The sequence below is a fragment of the Macaca mulatta genome, chromosome 5, assembly GCF_049350105.2.
Source record: "Macaca mulatta isolate MMU2019108-1 chromosome 5, T2T-MMU8v2.0, whole genome shotgun sequence".
In the NCBI taxonomy this organism is placed as follows: domain Eukaryota; kingdom Metazoa; phylum Chordata; class Mammalia; order Primates; family Cercopithecidae; genus Macaca; species Macaca mulatta.
The window spans coordinates 14,776,364-14,788,411 of NC_133410.1; the positions used below are offsets into that span (position 1 = coordinate 14,776,364).

Below are 12,048 nucleotides of genomic sequence, written 5' to 3' on the forward strand. Positions count from 1 at the left end.
CTCTCCTCACTGTGCTTACTGTGCAGTGAGACACGGGAGGACAGGGACTAATGAAGTTCCTATGTCTTTGGATCTCTGTGGGATCCTTGTGCATGACAGGTGCTAAGGTGGGAGTTTGTTTGAGATATTTACAGACACATCTTGACCACAGACCAATAGGAAAATAATAGTAACTACCACTTGGTGAGCACCTATGGGCCAGACCCTTTATATACTTATAATCAGATATCATTTATGGGCCTTCTTGCTTGTAATTGAAAAAAAAAAAAAAAAAAAACTTGGCTCCAGCCCTAAGGTAGTTGCAAGCCATCTCTGGACTCAAATCCCTGCCTCTCGCTCTCTCTGCCTCAGCCCCCAAGACTGTGGACCTGCTGATTCTGCAAGGGGCTGAAATCCAACACTGCAAAAGCTGAGTGGCTTTCTTGAACATTTCTGAGTGTCGCAGGGTGGAAATGACGTCAGTGGTCTTCTCTTGTTGCCCAACACCCTTGATTATCCTGCTTTTCTGCCACTTTCTGCCTTCCCAGCAGCCCCATGGACTGGATCATTCTCCCAGCTGAGCAAAGCACCCTAAATGTGTGAACCACTCCCTCCCACTCCATGCCTCCTCAAGACAAGGAGCCCCTCAAGGCTGTTCTGTTACCTGTACCTTTTACTCATATATTATTGCCAATGCCCTCAAAAGTTAGATGTTGTTTATCACCCCCTCTTAAAAACAAAACAAGGGAAATGTCCTTTTCTGGAAATATAATCTATGTACAGAAAAATATACAAAACATGAGTACACAGGTGGATGAAGTTTCCCCCATTTAGCGCATACCTGCAACCAGCCCTCAGACCAATAAACAGAACATAACCAGCATCCCCAGAGGCTCCCATTGGCCTCTTTTGGCCACCAACCCCATAGTAACCACTCTCCAGATTTGTAATGTCATTTATTAGTTTTATCTGTCTTTAAGCTTTAAACTCAGTGACAGAGCTGAGTTTTGAACCCAGCTTTGCATGGCCTTAAAGCATGCTCTTTCCCTCATGCTACCAAGCTCTTCCTTCCTTAATAAAAAGCTCCAGTAGTAAATTTTAAAAAATATTCAATTCTTGGCTGAGCGCGGTGGCTCATACCTGTAATCCCAGCACTTTGGAAGGCCAAGGTGGGCGGATAACGAGGTCAGGAATTTGAGGCCAGCCTGGCCAACATGGTGAAACCCCGTCTCTACTAAAAATACAAAAATTAGCTGGGCGTGGTGGTGGGTGCCTGTAATCCCAGCTACTCGGGAGGCTGAGGCAGGAGAATCACTTGAACCCAGGAGGTGGAGATTGCAGTGAGCCGAGATCATACCATTGCACTCCAGCCTGGGTGACAAGAACAAGACTCCGTCTCAAAAAACCAAAAGAATTCAATTCTTACTCCAAAACAGCTCAATAGCCAAGCACAGTGGCATGCACCCGTAGTTCCAGCTACTTGGGAGTCTGAGGTGGGAGGATTGCTTGAGCCCAGGAGTTCAAGGGAACAGTGAGCTATGATGGGGCCACTACACTCTAGCCTAGGTGACAGAGCAAGACCTGGTCTCAAAATAAAACAAAGCAAACTCCCTGCCATCAACCCCTCAATACCAAACCAAACAAAGCAAAAAAACAAGCTCAATGATGGAGAAAATTGTAGCTAAAATTTTTGCATTCACAACCGCTTTGCTTTGTTTTTATGTCATTGGGCTGAGCTGTAATAGCCGGGCCAGAGCCCAAGTCTCCTTCCCCCTTACAGCTGCCCTGGGTCTGGACTTATATCCTTCCTCTCCATTGGTGTCCCCACCTCAGTCGGCCTCAGGGCTCTTCTCTTCCAAGCCTGACTCAGTAACGAAACGAGGAAGCTCCCATTTCTTTACTGCCCATAAGTTGTTTCTGTGTTAGTGTCAGGAGCAGAGAGGATATAATAAAAGGTATAACATGGGAAAGTGACAAGGGTTAACATGACAAATCCAACTCCAACCCAGATGTGAGAACCTCCTGCCCCTCACAATTCAGGTGGCACTGCCTTCTGCCCCACATCAGTTGAAGGTTCTCCCTGAGGTGCTTGCCCATTTTGGAGGGGGCTTATCTTTTCACAGCCTCCCTTACCTCCCGGTTGGTTTCTGCCAGCACTGTGTTGAATCAGATTCAGTGAAACTCCATGCCTGTTTTTGGACATACACAATGACAGATAATTACTCTTATTAAAAATATGTGCATCAGGTAGACATTAATGAAAGGTAGCTGAGTCAAGGACAGAAGACATGGCATGCCATAGAGAGAACAGTACCACGTTCCTGTTCTTCCATAGTCCCCTGCAGTGATCCTGCCACAGAGATCCTGTCTAGGCTTGTCTCCTACCTAACTCCCCATGTGCCACCAAGACCTGGCTCCTGTCTTCATTGCTGCTTCCCTTCCCCACCCTTGGTGCCTTGGAACTTCACATCTTCTCCCTCTACTGTGCACAGAAAGTTAGCGTTCCTCTCTGATGCCTGAGCGCTGACCATCACCCATGTGGTTCAAGTCCACCCTTCTGCCCAAAGTACTTATCAGGTTGTACTGTAATGTCATATGTGCATATAGAAGTGGTTAGAAGCTCGGGCCCTGGAGTCAGCCTGCATAATTCAAGTTCAGCCCTTCAACTTGCTGCTATGAGAACTTGGGCAGGTTACTGTGGTCAGCTTTGTAATTGTAAACTGGAGAAGATAAAGCACCTATTCCATTTGGTTGTTATGAGGATTAAATGACATGATCCTCACAGAAGATATAATCAAATGTCTTGGTACATAGTAAGTGCTTGATAAATGCTGGCTAATATTTTTATTTGTTTTATTTTTTCTAGACACAGGTCCTCACTCTGTTTTCCAGGCTGGAGTGCAGTGGTGCGATCATAGTTCACTGCAGCCTTGAACTCCTGGGCCTCCCGCCTCAGCCTCCTGAGTAGCCGAGACTATAGGCGTGAGCCTCTGCACCCAGATAATTTTTAGACTTTTTTTTTTTGTAGAGCCAGCGTCTCGCTATGTTGCCCAGGCTGGTCTCAAACTCCTGGTCTCAAGCAGTCCTCCTGCCTCAACCTCCCAAAGCGCTGGGATTACAGGCATAAGCCACCATGCTGGGCCACTAATATTTTTAGAGGAAATAGTTTGTGTATTCTTTGAGGTCAGAGACTACTGTATCTCCAGGACTTTTCATGCAAGCCATAAATGTTTCATGGATGAAAGTTATTTAAATAACTCCTTAAATATTATTTTCTTTCTGTAGACCAGTGAAGCTCTTACAGTGTGTGGACCACAGCACTCATCCTGACTGTGCCTTAAATTCGTAAGTAAATGTCTTAACTCAGGTCGTTCTTTCCCAAGATAACCATCTCCTTTCAGAAGTTTTCAGTTCACAAACATGAACATATTATCAAACGCAGATGTAAGTGTGCTCATTTGGTTCTGGTTTGGCATTATTTTTATTTATATGTATCTGTCTTAGTTTTTGTACAAAAAGCAATCACGCTACACATAACGTCCTGCTGTGAGCTTTCTTCACTTGCCGGTGTAATGCGGCCATCCTTTGAAGTTTGTTCATACTTTCTGTCCCAGTCTGCTAGTGGCTGTAGAGCAATCTGTAGGATGGTCACACCACCTTTTATGTAATCCCTTCTGAGTCATGGGCTGGCTTGTTTGTATGTTGTTGTAGTAGTTTTTTTTAGCTATTATAAACAATACTGAAATATAATCCTTGATTATATGCTTTAAGCTGTTGTGCAAGTATTTGTGTAGGATAGATTCCCAGAAATGGAACTGCTGGGTCAAAGAATGTGTGTATTTTAAATTTTGGTGTGTTCTGCAAAATTCTGATATGTTTCAGAAAGGCTGTGCCAGGATACACTCCCACCACCAGTCTATGCTGGGAGCACCCCTTCTCCACTCCTCCACACTATGCATTTTCTACATCCATATCTGTATCTGTGCCTGTACCTATAACCATATCACTTTAGCCAATCTTAGGGGTAAAACATAGCGCATTATTGTCATTTCAGTTTTTGTTGGCCGGGAGATTTCTGATCCCTCCACTTGAATTCTCTTATGAAATCTATTTACTAACATCATGTTTGTCCTGCCAATCCACCTCAGGTGTGCTTTCCTCTATGAGACTTTCCTCATTCTCCACGTGGATTGAGGAACTCTCTTCTCTTTGCTCCCAAGGACTTTGTGCACAATCTGATGACAGTGCTTTACTTTTCCTAGCCCTGCTGTCGTTCATTCTGTACCATCTGCCTGCCTCACTCTGCCTTCCTCTTTGTGTTTCTCTTAGTATTTTTCATTAGAGTTGCACATAGTGGGTGCACCATCAATGCCTGCAGGATCCATTCGTCCATCTACAAGAGAAGAGAACTAATCGGAGTGCACAGCAACTATATGCTAGGCATTTGCTGTGTGCACTACATAAAATACTATGTTTATCTGAATAACTAGTAAGTTTAAGAGAGTCAGGCTGGGCATGGTGGCTCATGCCTGTAATCCCAGCACTTTGGGAGGCTGAGGCAGGTGGATCACCTGAGGTCAGGAGTTCGAGACCGGCCTGACCAACATGGTGAAACCCCATCTCTACTAAATACAAAACATTAGTCGGGAGTGGTGGTGCATGCCTGTAATCCCAGCTACTTGGGAGGCTGAGGCAGGGGAATCACTTGAACCCAGTAGGTGGAGGTTGCAGTGAGCCGAGATTGCGCCAGTGCACTCCAGCCTGGGCAACAAGTGTGAAACTCCATCTCAAAAAATAAAATAAAATGAAATAAAATAAAATAAAATAAATAAGATAGAGAAAGAGAAAGAGAGAAAGAGATAAAGCACATGCCCTGGTGAGCTGGCTTGTCATCCCCATATAATTCTTCTTCCTTCTTCATTTAGTAATAGAACCCTTGAATTTTAAATGGGTTCATGGCTATCAAGAATAACGATCCTAGCTTCCCTACCCACTGTGGCCAAGTGACATGTGCAATTTCTGGGTTTAGCACTTGAAAGGAAGGGGCATACATTCCCTTTCTCCTTTTATGCTGGCTGGTATATGGGCCCACAAGATGTGGAGGTGAGCTGTCTTCAACTGGGCGTGGCAGAGCAACACAGCAAAAGGAAGCCGGGTGCCTCTGTACCATGGTGTCACTCTACCAGCCCTGGAGAGTTACTGAGAGAGAAATAAACATCTATCTTCTCTAAGCCACTGTCATTTAGACAGAAGCCAGACTTTCATTTGATCTGGTGTGGGTAGGTTCATATTCTCCCTTCAGAAGCAAAGAAACTCTGGCTCAGAGAAGTTAATGAAGGACTCACCCAAGACCACCCAGCTAGTGCAGGCAGAACCAGGATCTGAAGGAGTCTGAGAACTGTCAAAATTCACTCTGACAGATTTCTTGCTCTTTGGGCCGGAAATTAGGACAACAGACCCATCATCTCCAGCATGTATTCTAGGAGCCAACATCCCAGGGTTCGGTGATGGATTTAAGTCCTCTCCTCATGCTCTAATGCTATTCGTTCCCTGTGAATCTGGCATACATCGTTTCTGAGTCCTCTCACAGGAGATAAAGAACAGCCTGTGAACCTGGGTCTCTCACAGGAGATAAAGAACAGCCTGTGAACCTGGGTCTCTCACAGGAGATAAAGAACAGCCTGTGAACCTGGGTCTCTCACAGGAGATAAAGAACAGCCTGTGAACCTGGGTCTCTCACAGGAGATAAAGAACAGCCTGTGAACCTGGGTCCTTCCTTTCCTCAGCTGAAAATGAAGTCCACCCTCACATCGCTGCTGCTCAAAAACCTTCAAAGTTCTCTACCACCAAGTTCAGACTTCTGGTCCCATCTTCCAGGTTCATCATACTCTTTCCAGACACGTCACCCACTGCTTCTCACCTGGAACTTTTATTTCAAGGCTAGTTTTGATCCACTTCCCGTAAGATATTACATGCTTTCTTGCTCATTGGCCTGTGGAAACACCGTTTTGGCAGCAGTAAGCACTCTGTTCTTACTGAGTTAGTCAGATGATCTGAAATTGTCAGTTTTCTTATCTACAAAGCCTCCGTGAGGTTACTCTGATCCCTGATCTCAATATTTAAAATTATAGCCTCCATCTCACAACTGTGGCTCTTCAAAACCCTCATGTGACTGTATTTTTTTCTTTTTTATAGTATTTATCTTCTGACTGACCTACTTGTGAAGTTCATTCTTTTTTTTTTGTAATTTTTATTTTTATTTTTATTTTTTTTTTGAGACAAGGTCTCTCTCTGTCACCCAGGCTGTAGTGCAGTGGCACAATTACGGCTCACTGCAGCCTTGACCTCCTGGGCTCACGTGATCCTCCCATCTCAGCCTCCCAAATAGCTGGGGAAACAGGCACTCACCACTATGCCCAGCTAACTTTTAAGTTTGTGTTTTGTTTTGTTTTTTTTTTTTGTAGAGATGAGGTCTCACTATATTACCCATGCTGGGAAGTTCATTCTTTAGCACCTCCCACCTGTTAGAACATGAGCTCCAGGAAGTCAGGGACTTTGACCTGTTTTGTTCACTGGTGATGGTATTCTAAGGACCTAAAACAGAGCTTGTAACCTGGTAGACACTTAGGAATGAATGAATGCACCAAATAGATGAATGAATGACTGAATGATTGGATTCTACCCTGGAAAGGCATAGATTTAAGAAGAACGACGTTCAAAGGTGCTGGGCAACCAAAAGGAATGACAAATGCTCTACGACAGCTTCAGAGAAGTGCCCAGAGGCTGCATATGCAGAAGTTCTACGTTTTGATTGCAAGAAAAACAATCCTTCTGTGGGTCACTTATGTGGAAAAGGGGGGAATGAAGTTGTTGAAAAGATTTAGTGGTATAGACTTTCTAAGGAACCTGCAACCTTGTAAGGCTTGGATAGGGAAGAGTCCGTGGTGTTAGAATTACTTAGGATTGTATGGGTTTACTCTTTGTCTCATTATTAAGACTATCAACCTATACAGAAACAGACCATGTAAAATTCCTTGTTGTAAAACCCATTGCACCCTACACCACCATTCCTGAAATGGGCAAATGGTGCCATCCTAGCACCAGTGCCTTGGGTTAGCTCCCCTGCTGCAGGAAGCATAAGGAGAACGAGGGCAGCTCTTCTTACTTCTCCTTGGTATTTCTTTTTTCTTTTCTTTTCTTTTTTTTTTTTTTTTTTTTTTTTTCTGAGACGGAGTCTCGCTCTGTCGCCCAGGCTGGAGTGCAGTGGCGTGATCTCGGCTCATTGCAACCTCCACATCCTGGGTTCAAGCAATTCCCCTGCCTCAGCCTCCTGAGTTTTCTCAGTATTTCTGAGCACTTTGCAGTGTCAGGCTTCCAGCTGGCACTCTGGAGTGATCATCTCATTTTACTCCAACCACGTTCCTGGAAGGAGGACAGTTTGATTGTCAGCAATGATGCTGGTTCAGAGAGATTAAGCGGTCACTCAGTGTAACTCAGAGGCAGAAGCAAAACCGACGTTTGTCTGTGTGTAAAGTTCTCATTCTTCCTACCACACCACACTGCCTTAAAGTGTCTCTGGGGCTCACACCACAGCAGGTAGGTAAGGGGTTTGCAGTTCCTGACCTGTTCTTTCCTGTGTGTGGGCATTCTTTCAGTGACTGTTGGTAGACATTTTTTGACAATTCTGCCCGATTCCTTTGAATGTCAAGGATAAAACTCTCTTTCACTCTGCCAAGTTTTTCTCCAACTTTCATCACCCTGGCAGGAATTTTACTAATCTCTTTTTTAAACATTCTAGTAGTGAATATTCATGGATAATTTACAAAAGAGAAACCACAAATAGCAAATGTACAAGATTATTTAATCGCTCTAATAATAATGGAATACAAATTCAGCAAGGTGTCATTTTCACCTAAACTTTTTTGACATACATTAAAACATAGCAGAAAAGTGTTTTAGAGATGTTATTCAAGCTTGATATCACTGTAAATTGATAAAGTGCTTTGGGAAAACAATTTGACAATATGCGTCAAGAATTAGAAAAGTATCACAGTCTTCGACCTAGGTCAGACTTTAGGGTACTTTTGGTGCCCTATTCTAAAGAAGTGATTCAAAAGGCGCATACAGCTTATAAGCTCAAATATGTTCGCCAGAGCATTCTTTATAATACTGAAATATTGGGAACTAGACCCAAATATCCACTGACAAGTAAATGGTTACATCAAAGGGTATACTTACTGGAGAGAGTAGAATGTAGCTCTTAAGGACAATGGTAGAATAATCATATGGCAAGCAGAAGACCACATGAATAATCTAAGAGGAAACCTTAGATTATAAGGTCAATAAGCACCAACCTTAGCGCTTATAGATTATAATATTGGCCAAAAATTCAGTAGACTTTTAATCTGCAGGATTGGTGATGATATGAGAAAACAGACATATAGTATTGGAATGAGGACTCAGTGTGGCGCTGAGGGCCAAGGGCAAACATCAGATCTCTTAACTTGGCCAGAAGTCTCTGTCCTAAATGCCCCAGGCCGCAGAGACAGGACTACTCATCTCTACTTGTTTAGGAACAGTGGGGTAAAGGGCTTTTAATCTGAAAAAGTTTCAAATGAAATAAACAACTGTTGATGTAAATCCACCCATGTTATTGTTTTGTGGTAAATTTAGGGACAATCTGTATGTTTTGGTATTTAATTATTGGCAATATTTTAGAGAATGTAGCATATAAGAACAGCTGTTGGATTAAACCTGTGATGCCAGTATATGGGTTGCTATTAAGTAACTAATTCTTTTTCTTTTTCCTTTTTTTTTTTTTTTTTTTTTTGGAGACAGGTTCTCACTCTGTCATCCAGGCATGGAGTGCAGTGGTGTGATCATGGCTTATTGTAGTCTCAACCTTGTGGGTTCAAGTGATCCTCCTGCCTCGTCCTCTCATGTGGCTGAGACTAGAGGCCCACGCCACCACTACTGGAAATTTTTCTTTTCTTTTTTCCTTCCTTCCTTCCTTTTTTTTTTTTTTTTTTTTTTGATGGAGTCTCGCTCTGTCACCCAGGCTAGAGTTCAGTGGCTTGATCTTGGCTCATCACTGCAGCCTCCACCTCCTGGGCTCAAGTGATTCTCCTGCCACAGCCTGCCGAGTAGCTGGGACTACAAATGTGAGCCACCACGCCTGGCTGACTTTTGTATTTTTAGTGGAGATGAGGTTTTACCATGTTGGCCAGGCTGGTCTCAAACTCCTGACTTTAGGTGATCCTCCTGCCTTGGCCTCCCAAAGTGCTGGGATTATAGGTGTGAACCACCATGCCCAGCCAAGTAACTGATTTTAGGCTTGGGACTTTTAGTAGGAAGTTATAAGAGAATTTTACTAAGTTTTGAACCAGTAGTGGAATTTGTAAAATAATTAAGATTAAATTTTATACATTTATTAGGTTTACTACAATCAAGTAATTGAGAAAGTTTGGCTAATTTAAAGTCATTTAAAAATTTTTTAAAAAGATATAATATTTTAATACTTAAGTCAAAAATAACCTGAAGCCTTGCCCAGTGGCTCATGCCTATAACCCTAGCACTTTCAGAGGTCAATGTGGGAGGATCACTTGAGTCCAGGCATTCAAGACCAGCCTAGGCAACATGGTGAGACCCCGCCTCTACAAGCAAACAAACAAAAAATTAGTTGGGTATGTTGGTGTGCACCTATGGTCCCAGCTACTCAGGAGTCTGAGGCAGGAGGATTCTCTAAACCCAGGAGGGTCAATGCTTCAGTGAGCTGTAGTCACGCCACTGCACTCCAGCCTGGGTGACAGAATGAGACCCTTTCTCAAAGAATAATAATAATAATTTAACCTGAAATAACTTGAGTTTAAAACATCATGTGAATTAAGTAACTGTGACACATCCTTAAGAGTGACTGTCAGAGTTCACTAGGTTTTTAAATAGTACAGTGTGATTTGTAAATTAAATAAAAGGGCATGGGAAAATTAGGCTTTTGAGTGTATAAATGTAATAACAAGAATTAATTTTAAAAATCAAAGTAACTGCAAACAGTGCAGTTACCCCTCAAGTATAGTCTCACATTGACAAGAAAAGCTTTTTAAGTTACAAAGTGACAAACCAATGCACAGAATATGAACCCAGACATGTAAAGCAGAAGAAAGCAAAACAGCATATTTCTATTTGTGCATGATAATGGATGTAAGTGATAGAAATAGGTCTGAGAAAGTAAACTCCAAGCTGCTAACTGTGAGTTCCTTCTAGGCAAAGGAATAGGAACTGGCAAAAGATGAAGGGAGACTGTAATTATTAGTGTATTTAATTATGTGTCATTTTATTTTTTTTAAAAGTAAAGAAAAATGTAACCTTATGTTAATTAGTTAATTATTTGAAAGCAAAAGTCATTTTAAATTTTGAGTGAATCAAGTCTGGGACATTAACTGCATCACAGGTGCAATTGTACAAAATGTCCAGTAGGTGGAGCCCTAATACAAACCTGTGGGTGAGATTTCTTTAGCAAAAAAGAAAAGAGGACCAGCATTCAAATGGAGTCAGGAACTTTTAAGGACAGGGCCGCTAGTCCAGAGCCATGGGATATATTTCCAAGCCAACATTAGATGGTCTCATAATTTTAAAAACTCATATTTTAGTTAGTTTAAAAGAATTCAGTAATTTCTGTTTTTACAAACCCAGTGGTAAGATGCTGTTTACTATGAATAGGGTCCATATTTTGGGCAGGCCCTCTGTTGATGTCTTTGTGTCAGGACACTTAAACTCTGATAACGTAGCCATCAGTAGGGAACCTGGCTAACACCGTGTCACCCATTCATACAATAAAAATTCATCCACAAGGAAGAATGAGTTAACTCCCTGTGTACCAATATGGAAGCATGTTCAAGATATGATGCAACACACGTTGTAGATTCCTTTTGTGCTTAGATAAAAGGATATCTAAAGACATTTAAGGATAACTTGCAGGGCAGCAGCAGGTCCTGTTGTCTAGAGAAGGTTTTTGCTCGGGAAACAATGTCTTGAGATGGTATTTCAATGACATGTGTGCTTAGGATTTCAGAAATAGGAATTAGTTCTATTAGGCAGGTTTAGCATGCATGTGTGCATTGCATTCCTGGAAAGAGAACTCAAACTGTCAAAGTTGGTTTTCTATGGAAAATGCAAATGGAGAGACTAAGAGACTTTTACTTTCCACTTTATAACTTCCTATATACTATGTAAATTTCTCCACGGTGTGCACAATTTGCTTTTTTTTTTCTTTGTTTCTTTCTTTTTTTTTTTTTTTTTTACTGGTAGCAGTATAATTTATTCAAATGTGCCTTAATATAGGTGCTAGGGCTTGCCTATGGTGCTCTTGATATATAAGGCCAGGACATTCTGCCAGTTTTTCTGCCAGTTTTTCTTGAGCAATGTCACCAAGAAGTTGACAGGCAGGTGAATGTTACACACAAGCTCATTGTCTGTCCTTTTCACGTGGCCAACAGCCACAGCCAGACATAACACCTTCTTCATTTGGAACTTGATTATGCACTTCATCTCATCCACTTTGGCCACCATGTTTTTGTTGTGTGCGAGCAGGGAGGGGAAATTTCCTGCCTTATTTAGACCTGGGCCGAGAATTCGTGAGATGTGCTTGATCAGAGACTCTGAGGCCAAAAATGCATCATACTCTTGGCCAGCTTCTTGACCAATTTTCTATTCTTGTTGAGTTTTCTCAGTACTTTGTTTTCCATGTGGGGGATATCCACAGCCTTCACCTTGTCACAGTGCTGCTGGTTTTCAGGACACACACGGAGAACTTGGGGCGGGGAGTGGACTTAAGCCTGACGGTGCCCGAGAATCACTTGTCCTTCTGGGAAGTCATAGTTCTTCAAGCTGATCTGCAACTCCACCGTCTCCAGAAACTTGGGGTCCTTGCGCTGGTTCCGATGCAGGACTTCCCGCACCGCCTCCTACAGGGTGTCACGGGAGACTGCTGCTCCTGGCTTCTCCCTCCACGCTAACCAGAAAAGAGACTAATACTGCACATATATTTTTGAGTGTAGATTCCATACACCAATA

General features: G+C 42.6%; 1 protein-coding gene and 1 pseudogene across 2 annotated transcripts in view; one reads left to right on the forward strand and one right to left on the reverse strand.

The window, feature by feature from the left end:
* BST1 (bone marrow stromal cell antigen 1) overlaps positions 1-12,048 on the forward strand; it is a 57,898-nt gene that overhangs the window by 44,760 nt on the left and 1,090 nt on the right. For both annotated transcript variants that reach the window (XM_078003173.1, XM_015138084.3), the window contains one exon: positions 3,265-3,324. In XM_078003173.1, the coding sequence (XP_077859299.1) occupies positions 3,265-3,324 (60 nt within the window). The remainder of the gene's footprint in view (positions 1-3,264; positions 3,325-12,048) is intronic.
* On the reverse strand, positions 11,193-11,981 carry LOC106998270 (large ribosomal subunit protein uL1 pseudogene; annotated as a pseudogene).